Source organism: Xiphias gladius, chromosome 20 (assembly GCF_016859285.1).
Source record: "Xiphias gladius isolate SHS-SW01 ecotype Sanya breed wild chromosome 20, ASM1685928v1, whole genome shotgun sequence".
NCBI lineage: Eukaryota > Metazoa > Chordata > Actinopteri > Istiophoriformes > Xiphiidae > Xiphias > Xiphias gladius.
In genome coordinates this window covers 11,545,419-11,572,337 of record NC_053419.1, presented here as the reverse complement: position 1 = coordinate 11,572,337, position 26,919 = coordinate 11,545,419, and the positions used below count along the sequence as shown (strand labels likewise).

The 26,919-nt window shown below is 40.0% G+C and overlaps 1 protein-coding gene across 2 annotated transcripts in view; it reads left to right on the top strand.

Moving 5' to 3' along the window:
• The window catches only part of sh2d3ca (SH2 domain containing 3Ca), a 55,240-nt gene extending 30,533 nt beyond the window's left edge, over window positions 1-24,707 (top strand). Inside the window, exons 5-16 of one of the 2 annotated variants that reach the window (XM_040157626.1) lie at window positions 9,952-10,080; window positions 14,558-14,707; window positions 15,601-15,878; window positions 16,058-16,135; window positions 16,941-17,068; window positions 17,190-17,562; window positions 19,363-19,492; window positions 19,602-19,717; window positions 20,300-20,471; window positions 20,592-20,703; window positions 20,801-21,007; window positions 22,157-24,707. In XM_040157626.1, coding sequence (XP_040013560.1) covers window positions 9,952-10,080; window positions 14,558-14,707; window positions 15,601-15,878; window positions 16,058-16,135; window positions 16,941-17,068; window positions 17,190-17,562; window positions 19,363-19,492; window positions 19,602-19,717; window positions 20,300-20,471; window positions 20,592-20,703; window positions 20,801-21,007; window positions 22,157-22,332 — 2,049 coding nt within the window. In that variant the 3' untranslated portion in view covers window positions 22,333-24,707. The remainder of the gene's footprint in view (window positions 1-9,951; window positions 10,081-14,557; window positions 14,708-15,600; window positions 15,879-16,057; window positions 16,136-16,940; window positions 17,069-17,189; window positions 17,563-19,362; window positions 19,493-19,601; window positions 19,718-20,299; window positions 20,472-20,591; window positions 20,704-20,800; window positions 21,008-22,156) is intronic. The other variant, XM_040157627.1, reaches the window with a different exon arrangement.
• The last annotated feature ends 2,212 nt before the right edge of the window (window positions 24,708-26,919 follow it).

Sequence of the window (26,919 nt, the reverse complement as noted above, 5' to 3'; positions counted from 1 at the left end):
GTGACCAAACAACTGTCATCAACTTTCAGATTCAAATGTGGGTAAATCCTGCTCAAAAGCACATGACGTCACCCAACTGAGCCCCACCCTCTCTTTCCACCAGTGAGAAGAGCAGAGAAAAAATAGAAGTACAGAAATCTTTCATGTAAAATAACCAAAACTGTTCTAATTTTGTCAGAAAATAGAGTGTTCGTGTGTGATCCCATCAAAGAAAATATTTTATCAAGGCTTTTAAGCTAAACAGCTGGAACAAGACTCGACCCCTTAGTCATCTGCACTCTGCGCCCTAGTCACTGGGCAAGTCCCTGCAATTAAACTGTGAATGTGTTTGTATTAAATTTGTATGTGTATCCAGTTACAGCTGGGCAATGTTGTGTGCCTACATTGCCGTGTCATTAGCAGAAGTATTAAACCAATTTGAATTGAATTAGGTTGAAGCAGGCTATCGCATTTCATCCTGAGAAATATCTAATTGAAACTGTGTCATCTCTAATCTGTATCTGGCTGACATCAACACTCCAGTCTGTTTCTTTAATAACTAAACACGTTATCACTACCTTCAGCAAAATGGGACGCTGTCACCTCTATTTTTACCTACACGTACACTTGTATCTAACAGTATGTGTGTGTGTGTGTGTACATGTGTGTGCATTCCAGTGTAGTCTTTGTATACATGCTGTTTTTGTGTTTCTGTTTGCTGCGTGCGTATATTTGTGGGGTTTGTGTATGTGTGGATACTTTGGGGAAATTGATGTTTACTCCCCTCAGTCTTCAGAGTGTGTGTGTGTGTGTGTGTGTGTGTGTGTGTGTGTGTGTGTGTGTGTGTGTGTGTGTATGTGAGTGAGAGAGAGAGAGAGAGAGAGAGACAGTGTGTAGCCCATAGGCCTGTTTAGCAGCAAAAGCGTGGGGTTAGGAGGCGAGGGAGAGACATGCAGTCAGGAGTCGTACTTAACAGTCAAACATCATTAAAATCTTCTCAGCTCCTTTGTGTGTGTATGTGCCTGAGTGCATGTTTGTGTGTTTCAGCGTGTCATGTGTATTTATATCTGTGTGCGAATATGTTAGTGTTTCTCCGTCTGTTCGTGTTTGTAAGGAAAAGAAAGTTTTGTTTTTTTTCGGCATTTCTTTGATGTCTAGATTACTTTCTCCTGTTTTCCCTCTTATCATTGCAGACAGCGCTGTCATGTGCAAACACTCAACAGATATTAAGAGACTGGGATAAATGACCCTGGAAAGATACAATTCAATTCACAGGAGTGTCACTCTATCACTCCTCACATACGTAATAATAATATACAAAACCACACTTATGCACGCGGCACAGTCACACACAGAGAGGACATTCAGCCCTTTAGGCAGCTGATTGTCAGCATATATCTTTTGGCACGATGACATGCACGCTAATAAACACAGACACACACACACACGTACACACTCTCGTTTCACTCTCGGTAATGGTCTTCTCATCAAAGTGCTGATAGATGCTGCTCACCAGGTTCATTAGAGAGTGGGAGAGAGAAATAGAGAGGAAATGCTTTAGTAGGTCTTTGAGCCAGGGAACAAAAGGCAGCAAAAAAAAGTGACTCAGAGAGGAAGAGACATTAAAATATGAATGGCAGAGTTAGAAATAAGGACAGAGACAGAGAGAGAGGTTAAGTCCATAGAGACGACGGCAGATAGTTGCATTAGTATAGTAAAGGAAAATTCTTTTTTTTTTACAACTTGTGTTTTATTTTCATAGCTGTGGCTTTCCTTCATATCAGTTTTGACAAGATTTCACTCACCGCCCTCCATGATGAAAGTTAGGGACAGCGTGGGAGGTCATGGCTTTACGACTGTGTGTCAGCAGATCAAGCATCACAAATGCTCAGACATGTTTTATACCTACCAGTCCATAGTTCAGCGATATTACTTTAACCAGAGGAGGGAACTTTAAAGGTTGTCACCCAGACTGATTCTGCAGAGCTCCTTCTCAGTTCAATATAATATGCTAAAATGTACCGGAAGCTGTGGCTCACACAGTGCCACGGTGCAGAGGATGATTATAACAGACATTTTGCATGCGTTCACGTTTGTTTTCACTTCCACGCTAGATTCAGTCACTAAAATCTCCGAAAACAGACCGTTCCTACTCTCGAGCTACCACAATTCACACGAGAGGAGAGAGGAGCTGATTAAAAAAAAAAAAAAATTTGATATGCTGATGAAGGTCGCGTTCAACTGTCACAGATATTAAGTTTTATGAGGAGAGGAGAGGAAACTGCGGACTGTCTTTTCCCTGGGGTTCATTGAGGCTACTGCCCCATCCTCTGATTGGTTTTACCTGCAGCCTGAGAGGAGGACTACATGTACTACTCAGGGCTTGAAAGAAAATAAAAAAATATCCTCCAAACTACTCTGCAAAAAACAAAAAAAACAAAAAAAGAACAAGCCCATGACCTTGCTTTCATGGTTTAGATATTTGGGTTATGGTTTGGGTCTGTCAGTTTGACTTAACTGGCTAGTACACATAGCGTGCATAATAAAGCATGTTTAGAGGTATCACCACTTTCTCAAATATCAGCAGTGAAAATTTGAATATAATCATAACTGTCAGAAATCATGTTCAAGGCTGGAAAAAAAAAGGGGGGGGGGGGTACAGAGAGGGCTGATGGAGAAAGCAGAAATGTACAGCAGAGGGACAGTGCAGCGCAGAGGCACTGCGCTTCCTGCCGTCTCAGTGGGAGTGTACGTGTATGTCATATCCTGTCCACCAGCTGTCACTCAATCCAGGGGCTCTCTTCCCTGATACCATACCGACTGACAGCTAACACTAGTGCTCTATATGTGTGTGTGTGTGTGTGGGTGTGTGTGGGTGTGGGTGTATATATATCTCCAGTAAGATATATATCAGCATCCAGCTGCCTCCGGGGGTGAATGTCCAGTGAGTGTTTGTACGTGTGTGTGTTTGTAGGAGACACTCATTCCTAACGACAGTAGAAGGTCACCGTTATCAATCTAATGTTCTCTCTCTGTCGCTGTACCAGTCGTCACTCTCTCTGTTTGAAGGGAGTAGCTGCTACTGATACTTTCTGATCATATGAGACATCAGCTCAGTTATTTACATGCATGTTTTTATTTTTTATTTTTGGATTGGAATCACTACTCAAAATTATAGATAGCTTTTTATCCCAGGGACTGTGTCTGGTTTGGTGAGCACAGTTGTTCTTATTATCAGGCAGAACTTTGATTCTCTGCCTAAACTGGTTTGGGCCCAACAGGTTTTGGACAACAGATTTAATTTCTCTTCCTTCCCATGAATTAGGCTTAATTTTATTCATTTTATTGATTTATTTTTTTTCACGCGAGATCATGTGAAACACCACACAGAGTTGGTGGAAGTCTTTTGCAGTATAACTCACACATTAAACAATCCATGAAATGTGGAACTTCAATACAGAAATTATAAATTAACTCGTGTTGTGGTTTTCAAAATTTAAATCAATAGAACTTACATTTGTGTGAATATTCATGAAGGTTATAAAGTCATATTAAGGAGGTGGGCTTGTTAAAAGTCTTTAATTACTTTAATAGGTCTCTCATAATAATTATTGTTCAAAATTCTTGCAATCATTTTTGCATCTTTACCTTGTTCGCTGATTTTTTTTAATCCACATATTTGTTATTTGATATCTAACTCCCTCATGTATTCAGTATTGAAAGGTGAGTGTGAAATTGAAGCGCTTTGTAAAAACCTTGACTGCCAAGGTAGAAAAGTGCTATATATACAGTAAGTGCAGTCCATTTATGATAAAAGGGCTGTTACTCCAGAAAAAAGCCCATATTACGTCAGGGGTATTGCCAGACTTTTTAAATAGGATTCAGGCCTGTTAAACACTGCAATAGCTCAGGGTCAGGTTGAGTTCAAGCTGAATCCAAGTACAGTTGAGAAACTGCGATCAGCAATTTTTTTGGACCTGAGCAGAATTTTAATTACAATCCAAGTGTAGTTACTTAAAGAAATACCCCATTTTAGCTTTTCTTAACACTAAATTCTTCTGTCGGCTTGAGAGTATTTTTAAAACTTCTCTTTAACACACGCCTTTCACAAATAATCATTATTTAAAAAGGCAAGATCGGAACACTCCAACTTATGATCCAAACACACATACAAACCCCTCCCCAGTGTATAGTGTACTACTCAAAAAAAAAAAATGCAAGGTGTCAAAACCACTTTTGAGCTTCCTTGCAAAAGCAATTTCCTTAGTTTTGATTCAATGCCATCCTTACCTTGCTAAGAAAAAATTAAGGGTAATTATAAACAGTCTAATGTTACCAGCGCTCGCTCCAGTGCTGTCTTAAAGACTATTATACCCGTGTGAACCAGAGTGAATGCAACAGTGGAAATCAGGCTGGAGGGCACAGAGGGATTACAACAGTCTGGAGAGGGGTGATATTGGCCTTGTACGTATATATACACCCCTATAATGTGTACATGCCTGTGTGTGGGTGTGTAATAGGAGATAGGGGGATTCAAGGGTCTTTATGCGATAATCCTGGTCTCTATCTCCCCAAAAGAGAGGAGACGTAGAGTTCCTCAACAAATGGACCCCTCACCTCGTTGTATGTGTGTGTGTGTGTGTGTGTGTGTGTGTGTGTTTGTGTGTGTGTGTTGGTGTCCAGCCCGGGGCCCCCGCCCTAGACCCTGCCCCTTTCCCACCCCCACTGCCACCACCACTCAGAGTGTTACCATAACAACGGGGTTGGAGGCTAGCCCATGGGCTGAAAAAGAAAGAAGGTGCATTCTGACATGAGCTTAGATCTGAGTGCTGCAGTCTGTTTAAAATGCATTCCTCTCTTCTGTTGGTCCTTTTTTTTTTTTCATTGGAATTTGTTCCCCTTTTTCCACTTTGCATCCACGCTGGTAAATACCAGACACTTTATTTTTTTCCCTGCAGGTTTTTATACTTGTCAGCAATTATCTTCCATTTCATTTCTCATTCATGGCTTCGCTCTTGGAGTTGTTTGTTTTTAGTTACATCCCATTAAATTGCTCAAGGTACTTGGCTTTGTGCTCCCACTGCAAGAATTAGCAAACAAACTATTTCAAAAACAAACAAGACCAGCCCGATTTGTGCCACAGTCAAAATTCTATCCCTCTGTGTTGTGCATTGTTAATAGCTGTGGCTGTATATTACTTGACTTGCAATTCCACATGCAGTGATGAGGTTGTTTCTGTTGTAAAGTGGTTACTTTCAGTTAAATCCTACATCAGTGAATACTCTGTGTTTTTGTCTAATCAAATAATGTTCTTTAACCGTATTTTAGAATTGTAAACCCTGCAGAATGGCACTGGAAGAAATATATATGCATGCAAACTGGACAGAGTTATAAACATAGAAACAACCAATTCAGCATAGAGCTGACAAAACAAATCAAAGAAGCACAGTAACACACACACACACACACACACACACACACACACACACACACAGTCGACAACGTGCTGGAAAAAAGGCTTGGTGTGTGGTCATTATATATGTATAAATATGTGCATATATTTAGAATTTCTCCCTATTATCATCCCTTTCATTTATTTTCCCTTTTGGTCGTCCATTTCTTGTCTTACTGATTTTGAGTGATGGCAGTGTTAATTTTTACCTGGGGAGGGAATGGTGATGTCATGAGATGAAACTGCCTAATTGGCCCCCTGCGAGGAAAAGGGGCTCAAGTGCATGTTGGTGTAAATCAGGTGATGGATCACACTGTGTTGTCATCTATAACTCATGTTCACACATTCACACATCCCTCTAGCCCCTATAGCCTATTTCCTGACTCCCCTCCATTAATCCAAACTATGTAATATACCCCCATTATAATGAATACATCTAAGCTTGCCTTTATCTTAACCACGCTCTTATCTTTGGTAACCTGGTGTTACTTTCTGTCCAACTCAGCCCCCGCCAGTATAGATCCCAATCCTTTAATGGTGCCACCCGTGTAGAACTCACACATATGCACTACATGGATGAATGCACACCCACACACACATCCTACATGCACACACACACACACACACACACACACACACACACACACACAATCTCTTTTCCCTTTCTTCACCCCCCTGGGAAAGCAATGTCCTGCATCAGCTGCTAAATTTCTAAACTCTCTCATCTGCTAATGGGCTACCTATCTTCCTGCGTGTCTGCCCCATGTCTACGTTAATGAGTTTCTGTTGTCTGTCTGTTGGACTCTGTGCCTTCCTGAATGTCTGATGCCCTGTCTTTATGTATGCTGGTTATTTTGTCTGTCCGTCTCTGGCTGTTTCTGCTGCCTGTCTGCTTCTGTTCCTCTACTGTCTGCTGTTGGTCCGTTGGTTCATAAAACGGTCCCTTTGTTTTGATCTGATATTTTTAATTGGTCTATATGACTGTTGTGTCGATGAATCCATGCTCTTGATATGCACATCTTTCAAATCAAATATGAACACGTGGCAGGAAATACACAAGTATAAATAGGGGAGCCTGCTTACATCTGTATTTGTATTTCAATGTTTTCTTTGCTGCTACTTTTGACTGTGTATGTGTATGGAAATAGAAGAATCAGCAAAAGTACTACTTACAGTTACAGAAATAATGGCAGAAATAGTTGTGCAAGGAGAAATACACTAGTAAGAGTAGTAAAAGTACAAATCCTAGCTATAGCACTAGCGGAATAACCATAGTGGCAGGGTAATATTATAAGCAGAAGTAGTACTGTAGAAGACTACTACTAGTAGTAGTAATAAACTTTATATATGTAGCATCTTGTAAAGTGTTATATAAATGAAAGTCCTTTACAGAGAAGAGAATAAAAATAGAACAGAGGCAAGGTAATGAAAAGCATAGACACAAACTAGTAGTAGTAAATATAGTATTCATAATTACAGTATTAATAGTGGAATTAGTACTTATGGAAATGATAGTAATAGTAAGAGTGATTACTATTGCATTTAGTGGTAGTATAGTCGTTGTAGCAGTGCTAATTGTACAGGTAGTATTTGCAGCAATATTAATATTAGTAATAACAGTTATAGTAGTAATAGTAGTAGTTATAACAGTCATTAGTATTAGTCATAGTGGTTGTAGAAGTAGTAGCAAAAGAAGCAGGATACTTATTGTAGCAGTAGAGAGTGACATTACTGATCGTAGTAATATCCGTAGTAGAAACTGTGGCAGTAGCAGTGCTAACAGTAATCAAAGTATGTAATAAATCTTAATATAAGTAAATCTAATATAATCATTCTACTGTAAGTGTTAGAATGAGTGGACCTAATAGTGGGAGCAGGATTTTCATGAATATTAGCTGCAGTGGTAGTAGAATAAGTGGACTTCCTGCTACTGTTGATGAAGGATGGAAGACTTCACTCCTCTTTGCACACCAACAGGCCAACAAACACACGGAGATGTTGCTATGGCAACCAAGGACTCAGCATAGTGGGGGTAAAAGAGAGTCATTGTAACAATACTTGTAATATCACACTGTTCTTTGTAGATGTCTCCCATTGTATCTATTCCCTATGTGTCCTCCCCGTTTGTCATCAGTCAAAATATTTTCCCTGATTACAATTTTCTGTTCTCTATTCTCACCTTTTCTGAGCCCTTGTTTCTCTACTTCATCTTTGTTTTCCCCCTCTCTACAAGAGGACAGGGTGTCTGCCTCTAAAGCACACACACCGTCTCTGCACTCGTGTTGAAGACATGAGAGGAAGTTTCCCAGTCAAACAAGCATTCAGGACATAGTCTGTAGTGTACAAATAGCCCCAAAGAGGAATTCAACTAAAATAATATCATGGGATGGATTCAGATAGATGGCTACTAGTGTGTGTGTGTTTGACACATACTGTCGTTTTCCTTCATATGTTAGAATAAAATAAAGTAGATATTTTCTGTGGCTTTGTCTGTCCTGGTCAAATCGCGCACACACACACGCCAAGTTCATTGTTGAGCATTAGTTCAGTGGCCGGCCTTTTCTGGGTTTCCACGGAGACAAGGAAAGCAATAACTGCACACTTGACCCCTCTGCTCTTTTATTGGCCTCTTCTCCCCTTCACACACACGGATACACACACATACAGTCACACACCTCAAATCTAATCCGGGAGAGTTAGCCTCTATGGCGATATTCCTCCATCCTCCCCTGAGGATTGGAGAAGAGAGGCAGAAGAGAAGGGAAGAGGAGCAGGGAAAGGAGGAAGTTAATAATTTCATCTTGCAATGACCTGGAGACGATAAAAACGATTGTTTGGCTCTTTGTAATCTCCTCATATTACACACACACACACACACACACAGACACACACTAAAGCTGGCAGGCGGAAACACACTGATAATCACAGTTTCCCATCCTCGCTCACATTCTCTTACATCGTCTCTCCCTCTCTGTCTGTCTATCACACACATTCAACAACAGTCTAACATCTTACCGAAACTTTATGATTGTGAGTGATGATGAAGGCATAGAGGAAGGTGAACTGTGGACAAGAGGGAAAAGAGTGTGACTGAGAGATAGTGAGAGGAAAAACACTGAGCTAAAGAGAGAGAGAGAGAGAGATTGAAGGAAAATATTAGGAGGAACGACAGGCTAGCCTCAGCGACAAGGCTGTTTACTGTTTATTTTGGTCTCCAGTCTCATTTCTCTTCATATTGGCAGAGTGGAGACGATTTCCTTTGTTGTTGCTGTTTATTCCAGTGTGGATTTCTGTGTGTTGTGCATATTTGTGTACAAGTTTGTGTGTGTGTTTGTGTGTGTGTCTGTGTGTGAATGTATTTGTGTATGTGCATCCTCTGTATGCCTAATCTAAGATCATCTAAATGAACTCCACAATCACCCCTTGTAATGGTGTCTTCACATAACAGTCCAAGTATGGGATTTCCTGTTTTTCCCTTCCTTACCTAAGAAAGTAGGTACTTGAGTAGGTCTGTTACGTGAACTCATACTATCTTCAGGAGTATATTTAAAATGTAAAGTACTTAATGATGAGACAAATCCAACACTTTAAACACACGCAGATTTTTTCTAGCCTATCTAAGTTTGATTGTGGTTTCAACTTAACCAGGTGTCAATATCTGCTAAGAAACTCGACTTATGCTGTAGTCATTATCTCACACACACAAAACTGTCAAGTTTTTGTAGGTGAATAACCATGAAAATTTTCAGTGTGTAAGTTTATTTTCATGTTTTACAGCCCAGATTTCCCCCGAGTGCTGTTCTTAGTGCAAACAGAAATTTGATGCTTTGAAATCTGAAATTTGATCCATTTGTTTGGATCAGATTAGCGTGGAGCATATGAGTGTGTGTGTTAGTGTGTATTAGGCATTATTACAAGCCATCCTGGGTGACCACACTCGGAAGCTAAAGCTGGGTCCCCACAGTACATGAGAACAATAAGTGCTTGTATGATGATTTCTACGTTGTAGTAATTAGGTCAGGGTGGATTGGATTGTTTCTTGAATGTAAGTGTTTGTGTGTGTGTGTGTGTGTGTGTGTGTGTGTGTGTGTGTGTGTGTCCGTGTGTGTGTCTGAGTGAGGATGTGAATGTTTGTGTGGAAGACAGCACAGTGTTGCTTCCCTGCAGTGTTGCCTTCTGTAACACAGGTGTACATTTCTGCAAATGTCTGTGTATTTGTATAAATGACACCAACCACACACCCATATTACATTATTATTCTACTACTATTCTACTATTATTTGTATAGCAAATTCTAAAATATGTATTTATATATATTCAAGTACTCAAATCCTCGTTAGGATTGAGATCCTAATATGTATGGGATTTACCCGAATTAACAAAACTTTAATATAGACTGTGCATCTAATCTATGGCCCATTTCCATGTGAATACACTGTACAAGCTACATGTTGTGAGTCTCTTGTGTAAATTCCCTCCCACTGATGTGTTGTTTTCTTCTGCTTCTTTGCTTCATTTAGTTCTCCAAGGAGAAGTACCTGCTGGAGTCTCCTCCCGAGAAACTTCGTAAGGAGCTGGAGGAGGAGCTGAAACTGAGCCCTGCAGACATCAGGAGCCATGGCTGGTACCATGGACACATACCCAGAGAGGTAAACACACACACACACACATGCACACATACAATTTAAAAGAAACGTATATAATCAATACCCAGAGGTAAACACACACACACACACACATGCACAACCCGGATGGATGTTTGGGATAATCAATATACATGCATCGTTTCCAAGGCAATAAACTCTTGATGTAACACACTGCCTGTGTACAGTGTGTTGCAGCACATACGTGCATACCCACTCACACACACACACATGCAGGCAGGGGGTATATAAACAAACAAACACTGAAATTTTAGGGGATCTAAAGAAAATTAATCCCCGCTTATAAAATCAATAGTTGTTGATTAATTGTTTTTAATGTGTTTATCAAGCACAAATGCTTAATATCTGCTGGTTTCAGTTTCACAAACTTGAGAATTTACTTCTGTTCTTTGGTTCATGTTATTTTAAATTTATTATCTTTATTGCTTCGGACAAAACAAGTAATTTGAAGACGTCACCTTGGAGTCTTGAAACCTATGATGGGGATTTTTCACTATTTATAATATTTAACAATCAGTCAACTAATTGAAAATGTGATCTACTGATGAGTAAAAAATGAAAATAATTATTAGTTTCAGCTCTAGTTTTATAATGTGTTCTGATTAAATGAAATCAAGACTAATTTGTTTCAGCTAACACACTGAACTTTCATTCTTAAAAATAAACTTCATTTATTACTAGTCACCACGACAATATCAGTTTTCAAGCCTTCAGTTATTAAAAAAAACACTAAAGATATGAATGAAAAGCTTTAGGTTAAACTTCATGTCACAGTTTATCAATCCCCATAGCCGTGAAAGAGATTATGGATAAATAAATAAATAAGCAAATACTGAAAAAGATATATTGCTGCTGCGTTTTGCATTTAAATGCCCCACAAAGCCAGAATTAATTGAGATAGAAGTACAAACATAATAGTATTTCTGTATGGGTTAATGTGGTTGTCAAGCAATAGTATTAGTTGAGCGATTACTTGGCTAAAACTCTGGCTTTGAAAGGACAGTTTAAATGCTTTACACACAGAATGACACTGATTAATGAGTCCCATCATCTGTCACAGCTCAGTAGAAATTGCTTTAGCGTTCAGGAGGAGGGAAACTCTGCCAAACAGACAGCTGCACGTGTTGCTGATGTACGCAATTGAATTTCACAGCTGGTGACTAAGACACAGATACACAGAGACACACGACAAGAGACCTGCGCCCACACACACACACACATGCAGGCAGGGGGTATATAAACAAACAAACACTGAAATTTTAGGGGATCTAAAGAAAATTAATCCCCGCTTATAAAATCAATAGTTGTTGATTAATTGTTTTTAATGTGTTTATCAAGCACAAATGCTTAATATCTGCTGGTTTCAGTTTCACAAACTTGAGAATTTACTTCTGTTCTTTGGTTCATGTTATTTTAAATTTATTATCTTTATTGCTTCGGACAAAACAAGTAATTTGAAGACGTCACCTTGGAGTCTTGAAACCTATGATGGGGATTTTTCACTATTTATAATATTTAACAATCAGTCAACTAATTGAAAATGTGATCTACTGATGAGTAAAAAATGAAAATAATTATTAGTTTCAGCTCTAGTTTTATAATGTGTTCTGATTAAATGAAATCAAGACTAATTTGTTTCAGCTAACACACTGAACTTTCATTCTTAAAAATAAACTTCATTTATTACTAGTCACCACGACAATATCAGTTTTCAAGCCTTCAGTTATTAAAAAAAACACTAAAGATATGAATGAAAAGCTTTAGGTTAAACTTCATGTCACAGTTTATCAATCCCCATAGCCGTGAAAGAGATTATGGATAAATAAATAAATAAGCAAATACTGAAAAAGATATATTGCTGCTGCGTTTTGCATTTAAATGCCCCACAAAGCCAGAATTAATTGAGATAGAAGTACAAACATAATAGTATTTCTGTATGGGTTAATGTGGTTGTCAAGCAATAGTATTAGTTGAGCGATTACTTGGCTAAAACTCTGGCTTTGAAAGGACAGTTTAAATGCTTTACACACAGAATGACACTGATTAATGAGTCCCATCATCTGTCACAGCTCAGTAGAAATTGCTTTAGCGTTCAGGAGGAGGGAAACTCTGCCAAACAGACAGCTGCACGTGTTGCTGATGTACGCAATTGAATTTCACAGCTGGTGACTAAGACACAGATACACAGAGACACACGACAAGAGACCTGCGCCCACACACACACACATGCAGGCAGGCAAGTATATAAACAAACAAACACTGAAATATTAGGTGATCTAAAGAAAATTAATCCCCGCTTATAAAATCAATAGTTGTTGATTAATTGTTTTTAATGTGTTTATCAAGCACAAATGCTTAATATCTGCTGGTTTCAGTTTCACAAACTTGAGAATTTACTTCTGTTCTTTGGTTCATGTTATTTTAAATTTATTATCTTTATTGCTTCGGACAAAACAAGTAATTTGAAGACGTCACCTTGGAGTCTTGAAACCTATGATGGGGATTTTTCACTATTTATAATATTTAACAATCAGTCAACTAATTGAAAATGTGATCTACTGATGAGTAAAAAATGAAAATAATTATTAGTTTCAGCTCTAGTTTTATAATGTGTTCTGATTAAATGAAATCAAGACTAATTTGTTTCAGCTAACACACTGAACTTTCATTCTTAAAAATAAACTTCATTTATTACTAGTCACCACGACAATATCAGTTTTCAAGCCTTCAGTTATTAAAAAAAACACTAAAGATATGAATGAAAAGCTTTAGGTTAAACTTCATGTCACAGTTTATCAATCCCCATAGCCGTGAAAGAGATTATGGATAAATAAATAAATAAGCAAATACTGAAAAAGATATATTGCTGCTGCGTTTTGCATTTAAATGCCCCACAAAGCCAGAATTAATTGAGATAGAAGTACAAACATAATAGTATTTCTGTATGGGTTAATGTGGTTGTCAAGCAATAGTATTAGTTGAGCGATTACTTGGCTAAAACTCTGGCTTTGAAAGGACAGTTTAAATGCTTTACACACAGAATGACACTGATTAATGAGTCCCATCATCTGTCACAGCTCAGTAGAAATTGCTTTAGCGTTCAGGAGGAGGGAAACTCTGCCAAACAGACAGCTGCACGTGTTGCTGATGTACGCAATTGAATTTCACAGCTGGTGACTAAGACACAGATACACAGAGACACACGACAAGAGACCTGCGCCCACACACACACATGTGGAGGGTACTTGTAAATAGACTCAGCCCCTGTCTCTTGATCAACCTCTGTTCTTTGTCTCTCTCTCTTTCGCGCACACACACACACACACACACACACACACACACACACACACACAGATTCAAATCAGCCATCTGTGAATCTTTCGTCTTTTAATTTACATAAAATATTCATTTATTCATAGATGTGCCCTGGTGTAAACTTGGGGAAACCCAGAACGCCTTGGTTTCCAAAACAATACTTAATGACTAGGTCTCACACACACACACACGCCCTGTTGGCGGATACTGTACATTGTCGTCCCTAAATCCCATCCTTCCTTCCTGCTCGTTTTCTTCATCCTGTTCTGTTGTTCTTCCTCTTAAAAGGTAAGACTTTAAAGGGAAGGTTGTATGGACAAGTGTGACTTTCCATTTAGTCATTTTATGTACTTTGTTCCAAACTGTTAAGAAAAAACATGATACATCCTTAAATGCAGTGAGAGATCAGGAAAAAAACAAACCTACAAAGACTCACCTGAATGGAATCATGCTTAGAAAAAGGGGCGACAAGAGGGTCCCGCACTTGGTTTGAGCTTTTGATCTGTGTATATACTGCCTCCTGCTGGTCTAGGACACTCTGTGCTGCATTGCCTATTTCGAGCCTTGTGCCGGATGAATTTAAAGTGTTACACCTTCAGCCTTCATCAGCAGTCTCTTTACAGGTAGTTTTATACTGAATCCTGCTCAGTTTGAAATATGTTTCACTTTTATTACATGATTACTGGATCAATATTTGTGATTTCTTCTCACAGAAACCAGTGACACATCTGCAGTGTTTGGTACCAGCAAGATTTACAGCCTGAAGCTGTTCCATTGACCGCAAATGGGATATTGTTTTTCAGGATAGTTTGTTTTTGTCAATAAATTCAAAATAACATCTATTTTTACAGAAGTGCTGAACTCAATAAAGTGCATCCTCAGGAAGTCATTCCGGCATTTGTCGCTGCCATTTTATTCATCATTTTCAATTCAAACTGTGACAGATTGTCAGTAAATAAATAATTGCATTGTCATAAATAATCATGAGTCTCCAAATTCATTCATTCAACAGTCAGAGTGTCAGTAGAAAAAATACTGAAACACATACTCTAGCTCAGTGAGAAAAGTTTGCTTCCGGCTCTTTAGGCTTGGAGCTTTTTTGTCTCCTTTTACTCATTTAAAAACATTCTTTTTTTCCACTGTCTAGGTGTCAGAGACTCTGGTTTTGCGTAACGGAGATTTCCTGGTGCGTGACTCTCTGACCAGTGTGGGTGACTATGTTCTGACTTGTCGATGGAATAATGAGGTGCTGCACTTCAAGATTAGCAAAGTCCTGGTCAAATCCAGTGAGACCAAGGTATGTATTCAGCTCTTACTGGCTCTCTGCTTCAGCCCTCGTCATTTCTTAACAGTTATTTTTTGATGCGCTTGTATGTCTTGCCTTTTACCTTGTTGTAATATTTAATGTCACATGTTCTTCTTCTGTAATTTTAACGTAAATCATGTGGTGCTTTGCATTTACTTTACATTCTGTTGCCAGAAATGACAGCAGAGAATAATTTATTGCTACTGTTGTCTATTCTCTGATGTTTGCTTAGAGCAAATCAAATAATCAAAAGAATCGCCCACTCCAATTGTTTAAGTCGCTCATCAACTCCCTCAGGGTGTGAGCGTGTTGTATTTAGAGTAACTTGTGCTATGAGTCGGGATGCGTATCCGTGTTACATCTATATTTGATCTGTTAAAATGTCCACTGTGAGAACAGTCTTTAATTTTGACTACAGTCTTTATCAGCCTTTATGGACATGGCAGCATTGCACGCAGCCTCCTCTTCTCATCTCACTTCATATCAGCACCACAATTGAATGGAATACTTTTTTTTTATATATCCATCCATCGTCCATGAGAAAGACCTATTTTTTCTTGTTGTCCCTAATGACGGAGGAGGTGAATTCGGCACAGGTGTGCCATGTCGACAAGCTGTGCCTTTTCTTGTCTCTCTGCTCACCTCATTCCCATACTGCGCGCTGATTTCTGTTACGTTTTATTATCCATTTTAGGCAGTTATTAAATAATTCTGCACTGTGTAAACTAGTTTTAAGCACTGTCCAAATAATAGAGAAACAGCACCTTTTTGTGTTCCCCACTTAAAGAAATTTGTAACATGTGCTCATTTGGCAAGCTAATTATAGCAGGTACATAAAAAATCCCAAGATGGTACATTAAATGCTGTTGTCTCTTCATACACAGGTGCAGTACATGTTGGAGACTGACAGTTTTGACTCGGTCCAGGAGCTGGTGCGGTTCTACATAGGCCAGCGCAAACCAGTCTCCCAGTCCAGCGGTGCCCACATCTACTGTCCAGTCAGCAGGACTCTCCCTCTGCGCTACCTGGAGGCGACCTTCGCACTGTCCAACAGCAAACAAGGCTCGGCCTACTCACCGTCCAGTCAGAGGGGAGCATACATCAAGAGAAGGAGTGTCACCATGACTGATGGGCTGACGACCGAGAAAATGATACCTCACAGGTGAGCCAGGAGAAAGAGGAGCGGAGTGTTTGTCTGTGTTTTTGAGTGGTGGAGGTGAAACTGTGCCCTGAAACACAACAGCTGAGCAGCCAGTAATGAAATCCTGATGATTCTTTTTTTGCAGTCTTCATCATATTTGTCTTTGTTTCATTCTTGCTTTATGTTATATACATGATCAGTGACTCAGACAGTCCCAGCCCGGTTGAGACACCAGTGGCACCACCAGAACCAGAGCCGGAGCCTGTGCCCCACTGCAGGTTGTGTGTTTGTGTGACACTAGTGTTGTGTTTGAGCACTAAACTAGTGTACTTGCCTCCCACATTCCTGTGGTCCCCGCACTTCACAGACACCATTAGCACCTCCCCTAGTAATGAGCATCAAGTCCAGTTAGTGCTCTCAGAGTGAAGTTTGCACAATGAGATTGTTCACTTGACCACTTCTGCACTGGCTAACTCAAGTTCCAGCAGAACAAGGCTGCTTGAGTCTTGAATCTATAAAGAAGGAGCAGACAAATGTGTTGTGTACAGTGGAAATAAATGTTTGCCTCACAGAGAGTATGGGAAGGAGTTCTGCAAGGTTTTTACGGCATGGGACAAAACTAATGCCAACGTGGGAAGAAAAGATGTGTGGAAAAAAATATTTGGGCTTGATCGCTGCTAACATTTCCCAGAGTTAATGTGGTAAAAATACTGATTATACATCTTAAACATTAGATACGTCTTTTTTTTTTTTTTTTGCAGTTAATCTTTATCCACACTGTACTACATTTTCTACTCCTGCTTTTACGACCTAAACATGGTTTTAATTAATAAATAACACAAGAATATGTGTGTATCATGAAGTAGAACAACTGCCTTTAAAGTTACACCGACTAAATGTCTCCCTCTTCTCTCGCCCTGAAATAATTAGCGTTTACATTCTTCACCACACCAGTCTTGTCTTGTGAAACTGATTAATGTGACATCCTGAGTTGCACTGCTTGTGAGGTTCCCATCAGTACCTTGACAACTTTTAAATCCATACCCAAAGATTTTTCACGTCCTAAAAATTCTGTGTTTGTAGCCCATCGACAATCCACCACCACAAAGACGCAATGCGGAACTGTGCAATGAGCATGGATCAGATTCAGGAGTATCGCTGCCCCTTGTCACCTGTCGGGGAAACCCCACTGTCTCCTGCGTATAGTGCTAGTAAGTGCCAGCAACATACAAACTCAGATGCATTGATAAGGAATAAATGCACCCCCGCCCCCCGTAATATTTAAGAACACATTTAACATAGGCGATTTTAAGACTATCCTCTCTTTTTCAGTCACCAGGCAGCGAGCCCACTCAGGCGGGCGGGTCCTGGCTGTCGTCCCACCCTCCCCGGCGATGCGTCGCTCCAGCGACCCACAGCTCAGCCCCTCAGCTAGCAACAACCCTCCCGAGCATCCCGCGCATACCTCTCACTCGGTGCACTCCTCACCCGCCCATCATCCCAGCTACCAATCACATTCCTCAGAAACAGCAGGGAGCTACTGTGACCTCAGACCTTGCCCTGCCGGGCCCCCCAAGCCACCGGCTAAGAGCTACGTGGAGCGATTGCGAGTCGAGGAAGGGAGGAAGGAGGAAGCGAGGGAGGAAGGAGAGGGGATGTTCTGTGCCCCACAGGTGGAAACAACATCCTCATTCAAGCCATCCAGGTACGAGACGTATAAAAACACACAAGATTAGGCTTCCAAACTTGCGCAGTATGTTTCCAAAGGATAATTAACCTCTCTTTTAACTTTATGAAAAGGACTCACTACACTAAGAAAGCTTTGGAAGTTGAGTGAGTGGGTGAATAGTCCATAGGGTATTTAAAAAAAATAAACAGTTGATATATCTGACAGTTTGACCATTTTAAATGCTTTGTGGGTTGTGCTGGGGTTTCCAAATTTCATCTTGTACATCAAAGGCATAATATGCAAACCATACAGATAGAAACTTGCTAAAAACAGTGAACAACAGCTTACTAATTGGACCAGCAGTGAGGTCACTTTTGCATTATTTTATTCCTCCCTTTGAGTGAAACATTACATTGCATGGGGAAGTGTCAAGTTTTAAGGTTATCCAAAAGGCAGCTGTTAAAAAAAACTTCTGCAGAGTAGGGAGGATGAATGAAATTAATGAATTCGGAAAGTCTAGAAAAAATAATAAGAAAATAACTACATGAGATGTGAGCGAACCAAACTAGATTAATCTGCAGTTTACGACCATTTTCCTGATGTAGGCACCCGTGGATCCTGGCTGTGGCTCAGCTTTCTCCAAACTGAAGCATATTCTATCAAGATGTAGAGTTGGTCTGTTCAAAGGTCAATACATCCGCTGACATTTGGTCAGAAAGGGCAAAAATATGAGAGTGAGGCAATTTTGGCCAGGCACTGCAGTACAGCTACAGCATGAGTGAACAGATACTGGAAAACAGACTTGAGTAAACATCTGATAGTCCTGTGGGAAATAGCTGGAGGGCAGACTTTGTGCTGTGGTCATAGATACAGCTGATACTGTATTTTATTGGGCTTACAGTGCCATTGGAGGACACAGCGTATGGGGTTTGTAGAAGGAGAACGATATGTGCTGGCAGCAGAGATTGAGCAGGCAGCAACTTTGGACATCTGAGAGTCCCCCTGTAGAGATTTGGTACTGGGGAGTTTTGCTAGATATGTGCTAACACTACTGGGAAATTGGCAGTTAAGGCAGTAAAGGCTACTCTGGCTAACTGAAGAAAAAGCACCATAATTAGGACATAATGTCACTAATGTTAGAACTAGCATTGAGTTACATATGGAATAGAATATAATGGAGTTTCATATGTTATAGTATATGCTATATACTCTGTATTTGGTTTGTTCTGCTTATTAGTCCAGTTTGTCAACATGTCCAGTGGTCTTACAAGTAGATACAGAGGATTAGATGGCTGCCATTTGTCAGTAACTGATACATCAGTTGTGCATATTGTATCACTGATATCAACTCTACATTATTGGTTTTATTAACTGAACAAATAACCTTAAGACCCTTTCTAAAGGTGATGTAGGACTAATTCAACATCTGACTGACCGATACTTTCAACAGATTTTAGCCTTTCTCTGATGTATTGGTATCATACAGGATGTCAGTAAATAACTAACGATAAAATGCACTACATAAATGACACTGTACAGTATGTTTGATGTGATTTAGGAACAGTTTCCCCATAGTTTGTCCACAAGACAGCACCGACGAATGTATTTTTTCAACTGTAAAATCAGTCTCTAATAACTAAATTTAAGGGATCCTTATCAAAAACATTCTTTATGTTCTGTGTACGTGTTCTGTGAACCGAACGACCGGACCACTGGTTGAGCCTGCCAGGTTACAAAACTTTTTGCTGGAAGCTATTTTTTTTTTTTTTTTGTAGTCCTTGCCAGTGCCCATGGCCTGTCCTGGTTTTCTAATGCGGTATAATCCCTCCTGTGCAGGTACGAGTCTTGCCTTATGCCAGCTGAGAATAAGCCTCTGGAGATGTCGGTGTTGAAGAGAGTCAAAGAGCTGTTGGCTGAGGTGGATGCAAGGACCGCAGCTAGACACATCACCATGGTGGACTGCACGGTACATAAAGATACATGCACACAAATATACTGTATGCGGTTCACATGCAAGCCCGCACACACACCGCACACATCTAACCTTTTTTTTTTTTCTTTTAACTCTTGGGCAGGTGGCTAGAATACTGGGCGTAACCTCAGAGATGCAAAGGATGATGGGAGTGTCCTCAGGGCTGGAGTTACTGACACTTCCACATGGACACCAGCTGAGACTTGACCTACTGGAGAGGTACAAACACGTTTGTTTCCCAGTCTCTTCCTTTATGCATCACACAGTAACTCATTAATTCAGATATTGATTACCTCTGCTCTTCAGTTCCTCTCCTCCCTCTCATCTCTTGTCTCTGTTGCTCTGTGCTCTGTTCTTATCTTCACCCTCCAAATCTCTCATCATCTTTACTCTCTTTTCATCTAACGTACCACTTTTTTTTTTTTCCCCCTTTGCTTTCCTATGGTTGGTTATACAATGTAATAAATATTTCTCAATCAATGTAACAGCATGTTACTGAAAGCCAACTTGATAAAAACTAAATGCGAGCCATCAAACTGTGCATTACAGCTCTCTTTCTTAACTTTGCTTAAGTATTCCAACAAAATTGTTGAATAGAGTACTTGAAATAATATATATTTCATCAATATCTGAAGTCTGTGTTGGATTACATCATTTACTACATCACTACGATCTGCCCCAATGTAAATTTCCAGAGTGGCTTTCAAAATAGGCTTCGACTCAACATTTTCTGCTTCCCTGTCAGCAGCAATAATGAACTGTTACTAGGTTTTATTGAATAGCACGTTCCTCTGTCCTCAGGTTCTACACCATGTCAATCATGATGGCAGTGGACCTGCTAGGCTGTACGGGAAGCACAGAGGAGAGAGCGGCCCTGCTCCATAAGACCATCCAATTGGCAGCCGAGTTGAAAAGCAACCTGGGCAACATGTTTGGCTTTGCCGCTGTGATGAGAGCCCTGGAGTTGCCACAGGTAAGAGGGCTACAGATAAAAGTCACCATCGTTAGCACAAAAAACAAAAACAGAGGTTTCCATCAAACTTTTTTCTCAGGTGCATTCTTAAAATTTTTGTTGTATCACTCATTTCTACAGATTTCCCGCCTGGAGCAGACGTGGGTGACATTACGGCAGAGACATACAGAGGGCGCTATTTTATATGAGAAAAAACTCAAACCTTTCATGAAGAATATGAACGATGGCAAAGGTGAGACTCTAGATTTCATGTAGTAGTAAAAGGCATGTAAGTAGTTGGTGTGTGCGTCTGTATTTATTTACAACTTAAGACTCTCCTTCGCTTACAGAGTCTAGTGTTCTGTCCAACACCTCCTTCCCCCACATCATTCCCGTCCTGTCCCTAATGGAGCGAGGCGTGGCTCTCGGGGAGGCGCTGGAGCCGTGGGAGAGTGCCGAGGTTGGAGTAGACGTGGTCATGTACCACCTAGAGGCCGCTCGTACCATCGCACACCACGGGGGAATCTACAGAACCAACACTGAGACCAAACTGCAGGGTAAGGCCAAGTGCAGAAAAGTTCTCACCGCTCTTGTTTTCCTGTTTGCAGGGTCAGTATGTGTTACATCAGATGCTGCTAATGTATCGGTGTTGATAATGACGCGTGTACGCAGTATCAGTGTCATGACAATACCGATTTGATGTAATGATCGTGCTTGTCTGATTACTATGTCGACGGTATTGATCACTAATACCTCTTCATTGGTTCTCAGTTTGAGGCCATTACTGCTTTATTGAACAGTCTCTCACTGACTATCAATTCGCATCTCTGTTTTCTGTTCTATGTCGCAGTCCTCGGTCTGCTCCCTTCAACAACAGTTCTTTCAGCCAGAGCAGAGACGCTTACTTCATACAGTTGTTAAAACTGGTTCAGATGAAGATGTATATGTTCAAAGGCAATCTTTAGTGTATTTATTGAGTGAGGTTACAGAGTTTAATTTTTTTTTTTATTGAGCACTGGGGAGGAATGCAATGTCTAATTATGAAGGCACAGAGGATGATTTCTGTGTAGCCTCACTGCAACGAGCAGAATGGACAGAATGATCGTATTCAGATAAGCATGGAGGTTCATTCTTTACGTTATGTGACAAAATAATCCCATCTCAGAGGTCCAGTAACTGGCCTTTTCAGAGCTTTCCAACCTCTTCCTGTGGTCTTCGTCAGCAAAAGGAACCGACTCAAATGTGGAAAGCCTGTCCTGTGATAATAAGTGGGCATATATAGGGGAAGTAGCAAGTGTGACTATTTAGTTTAAGTTACTTTTGAACATGCATTTGGTGGTTTTATCTTTATTTTAGTGTAGTTATTTTTAATACAAAATACAATTTGTCTATGCTTTGAGAGCTTTCAATAGAAAATATCCAAATATTGCCTGAACAAATGTACTGTTTTTGTCTATTCTAAACAGAAGAAGAGACAAGTCTACAAAGTTTTCTCATGTATTTCTATTCAAATTAACTTTTTTTTTTAATAAAATGAGCTACAGTTGGGTATTACTTTTCCCACAGTCTTGTTTTTTCATTTTATTATCCAATCATGGATTTTTTTTTTTTTACTTCTTTTGGTTTCTGCTGACCTCTATTTCACCAAGAGTTTTATGATTACAGTGTCATCTACATAGAGTAACCTCCTCTCCCCTCCTTTCCAGGTTTCCAGGAGCGAGCAGAAATACACGAGATCTTCCAGACGGAGTTTCAGATGCGTCTCCTGTGGGGCAGCCGCGGCTCTGAGGGCAGCCAATCAGAGCGTTACGAGAAGTTTGACAAGGTCCTCACTGCCCTATCACACAAGCTAGAGCCTCCTGTGCGCCACAGCGAGCTATAGCACCTACCCAAACGCCCGGCATCGAAAAAACACCCCCATCTGCACTCACCACTCATAGTGGTACGGTCTTGTTTTGCATCGCAGAAGATGATGTGGAAGAGTCCAGTATGAACGCTGGGAAGGATGAGAGCGAACGAAGAGGCAGCTAAAAGAGCATGTGCATTGAGCACTAGGAATACAGAAAAGAGGGTTACTCACTTATAACATTGTGTTGCACTGACTGTGGTCTCCAAATAAGGCATGGAGTTCCTTCTGTTCCTCCCTGTGGACTTCCTTACGTAGCCCTAAAATATTTAAATGGCAACAAAGAGGAGACAAGCTAAGTAGAAAAGAATGGAGGAGACAGGTTATGCGCTCCTCTGCTTGGTAGAAACAGTAACACGTGTACGGTGTGCCCCGAGGGCCAAACAGAACTGCAGAGTTTGACTTTGCTCCAATAAGACAGACACTCTCTAGTTTCACATTTTCTGACAACAAACAACAAATGACAACAATAACTTACATAGCTCATATATAGATATTTTGTCTGTGTGAATGAGAGAGTGTGTGTCTGTCCGTATGTGTAGGTGCTTTATGTATGTTTACATTCCTTCCTTTTTTTGTTTGTGTGTGTGTTTTTTTTCTTTCTTATTTATTTTATGTGATCAGAGGATATCAGAAAATTATGGACATTTCTTCACCAAACTCATGAGAATCTGTCAGTGCTCATTCTGAGGGAACCATGTTCATAAAACCTCATTAAATATTTATCAAGCAGTCCCATTGAATCCCATTAAAAATGTATCAGGCATGCATTAATAAATGTATCAGAAATGAAACATTTGCAAAAGTAACGCTGCAACTTCAGTATGAGGGTTTTGCGAGTTGTTAAAAACATTAAGGGGACAAAGCAAACGTCCCTCTGTTGTAGCTGTTTGACTCATACGTTTGATATTGTTTGTCTTGTGCACAAAATGTAGCTAAACACAAGCATTTTGAGACCCAGGAAAAATGGGATGTATACTATTTAAATCTAGTTAAAGCAATGTTTCACTTAGTTTAGAAACATTTATGAAAATGCTTTGGTATGACTCTAGCTTCAGCAAACTGGAGCTGCAGTAAACACACAAATTTAGAGAAATAATTAAAATGGTTGGTGTGTGCAGCTATAAATGTTGCACCAAGTAAAATTTTGGTTTAAACTAATAATTTAAATATAAAGATGTGTCAGAATTGACAAGCATACAGATGATTCAGTGAAGATACTTCATGTCTGTGGATAATCTTTAATGATACTCAATAGATGGAGAAAATCTGACATCTCTCATCTTTTTTTCGGTTTCGAAATCCAAATGAAAAAAGAACTGCCATACTGAGTCAGTTAAGGGCATGCAGACCCCAGCCCTGCTACAGAGAATGTTTTTTTGGTTGCATGTTTCGAATTTGTGTTTCGGCAAAAGAGCTTAAATGATCTGAATCGTCTTATTTCAATGGGATTACATTTTGGTTGACAGTTTGGTGTTAAATCATTGCTGTATTTACAGTATGTGGGCCTGAGAGGGCTGGAGCCATCTCTCAGGGCAGTCATTTCCACCAAGGGCTAAGACCCCTAAAAAGCAGACACCCTTTCAGAATATTTTAGGAAATCTTAGTCAGTTCTTGACTTTTCCCCCCCGCATCACCTTCTTTTTGAAATGTCTATGCTTTGTTATTCCTAAGCTTTTCTTATCCAAACTGATAATCTATATGTGAATGAAGGTCATATCAGGTATCAATCAAATAATTCTAAAAAATGTCATTCCACCACAGAGTTGCATATCCGAGATCCTTAAATGGAGGTTTGATTGTCCCACTTTCTAGTCTGAACCATATTTGGGGTGATCTGTACAGATTAGAGTTCATTAGGTGAAGAGTCATGGGTCAGTTCCCACCATAGTCCAACAGGGGGCGATCTTTAGTCGGCAGAAAACACCGAATCGCTAATTGTAATACAACATAACAGGAAGACATACACAACATACACACCTGCACACACAAGGGAAACAATTGTAGTGTGTGTTTTGAGACCAAGAGGATGCCTGCTGGTTTAGGTTTGATAATCTGCTTACTCTGATGGAAATTGATGACGATGTAATGTTTTTATTTGTCCTCTGTTGGATGCTGTACAGGAATGCTCTGACAATGTCTGGATTCTCCTGTAAGGTGCAACAGGGGCTGTATGAGATGAACTTGATAAGCAAAAAGACAAGAAATGATTTAGGACTGATATCATGTTTTTTTACGTACTGTACATAGCAATTCACTTTTTTTTTTTTTTCAAATAAAATGCTTGTCTCAATGAGTTTGATTCTTTGTTCATACAAAAAGCAATTATGTATTGGAAAAGTTTTGACTGTGTAATGTAATGCCTTGCCAAGAAAAGTCTGATTACTTTATATATTTTTATAGTCATCAAATCCCATTAAAAGACCAAAACTATGAATTTGGTTCTGCCTGTGTAGCCAAATCCTGAAGTAGCTCATTCCTCTGTGTCATAGACCTCAATTGGTATCCAAAAACACTGAAAGTTATTTCAAGTCGATCCCATATACACTGACATTTACTGAAACAAATCATCACCAGAGCAGCAAATCTGTAGCGGAAGGTAGTTCCCATCAAATACATTATTTACTCCTGTAATGAGTAATTACATAATGAATTAATCTCTATTATTTTCTTGTTTATTGATTAATTGTTTGGTCTATAAAAATGGAAGATAATAGCAAAAGATGCCCATCAAAATTTCCGAAAGCCTGAAGTAATTTCATCAGGTTGTTCTGATGAAATTCTGAGCTAGTCATTTTTCTTCTTGAATTGTGACAAAAGTTCCAGATGTAGTTTGCTAAAAACTATAGTGCCCAGGTGTTGTAGGAAATTATTTAGATTTTTTTAAATAGTAAAACTATACTTTATATAAATCATAGACTTCACATCGGTAGGAACAGGCTCAGGGCTCAGTGCCTCAGAACTAACGCGTTGTTGATTTTGGTCTTTTCATGGTATGTGTTGACAATAAGAAAGATATTGACTATTGCCAGACTTGTCATTTAAGCTATACAGGCTAAACACACAAGGGAAAAAGATGAAGGTAATGCTGAGCAGCCCTGCCCTAGTCCCTGTGCACATGCACACATACACCACCATCACCACCAAGCGACACCTATTTTAGATCTGAGGAGTATAGAAAATTTAAGACGCTTGTGTTAAGGGAGTTATTCTCATGTGATTCACACAGGTAGCCAGTAGGGGACAGCATTTCACTGTCAAACCAAAGCTGACCCTCCTCATACATACAGTTTACAGTCCCTCATCTAGCCAACTGCAGTTCTGAGCATCCTGGTTCCTTGTCCGGTTTAGGTGGCTGGCAGAGCAGTACTTCCTGACTTTCAGAGGTTTCTGGACTTCTTCCACTTATAAAAACATCCTCACTATTCCACATTTCTTGGATCGTGCAGCCTCTTGGGCACTTTCGCTTGTCTGTTAGTGTTTTTTAATATTTGTTATGCATGAAAATCTCTGTGTATCTCCTCTTTCTCAGAAAATGCACACTATGAGGTGCACTGAGCATGTGTGTTGTGCGAAGCATCACATATTGTTTTGTAGACAAACCCATGGTGATGGCAGTGGGAGGGAGACAAAGACAGATGGACTGTATGTGTATGTGTGTGTGTGTGTGTGTGTGTGTGTGTGTGTGTGTGTGTGTGTGTGTGTTTCTGTGTGTGCTTGCATGTGTTTGTGTATCCACGTGTGCTTTTGTCAATGTGTGTATGCAAGTGTGCCACAATACAGATGTTCCAGGAATACTGCTGTTGCTGTTGCTGCTTACTCCCTTCAAGAGGGAGGCAGTAGTGCAGCCTAGCAGCTGTTGTTCTGGGGGGTTGGAGTGGGGGGGGGGGGGGTTTATTCCAGGTGAAAAATTTCCAGGGAAAAACAGAAAGTGGAAGAATTGCTGCATTTGTGACATTAAGAAAACAATGATGTAGATTACAAAAGAACAAAACAGAACAGAGCGGAATAGGATCCCCAATAATCTACAACAGAAAATTATCATTCACTCTGCTCTTTGTCTCCCCTTTCCATACAGTTCCATAGGCGTAACATGTTATGGGTGTAATCTCTAAGAGGATTCTCTCTGCCTGGTATCATGGTACATGTTAATTTCAGCTCTTTATGTTCCTTATTGAAACAGACCCAAGATCTCCCAGGCCTGCCTGCCTGCCTGCCAGCCAACCAACCGTCATCAATTCACCCCTAATCTCTCCCCCCGGCTCTTTTATAACTAATCCATTGTGTTGGTCATTGTCATCTGATCATGTGTGACCCTGGCTGCTCTATAGCTGGTGCCTGGCAGTGAGCTTTGACTTTTGACGTCCATCTAAAGGCAGGTGGGGTGAAAATTCAACTCATGGAAGTGGGGCTGTACATTTGCTTGATTGCGAGAAATTAATTTCAAGAAATGTCTAAAATCACACCAGACTCTCCCAGCTTTGATTATGAGAGGCTGAGGTGAACAGGACCGAATCTTGGGTAGGATGTATGTGAGTTCCAACTCTGAGGTAGCTCGGAGTA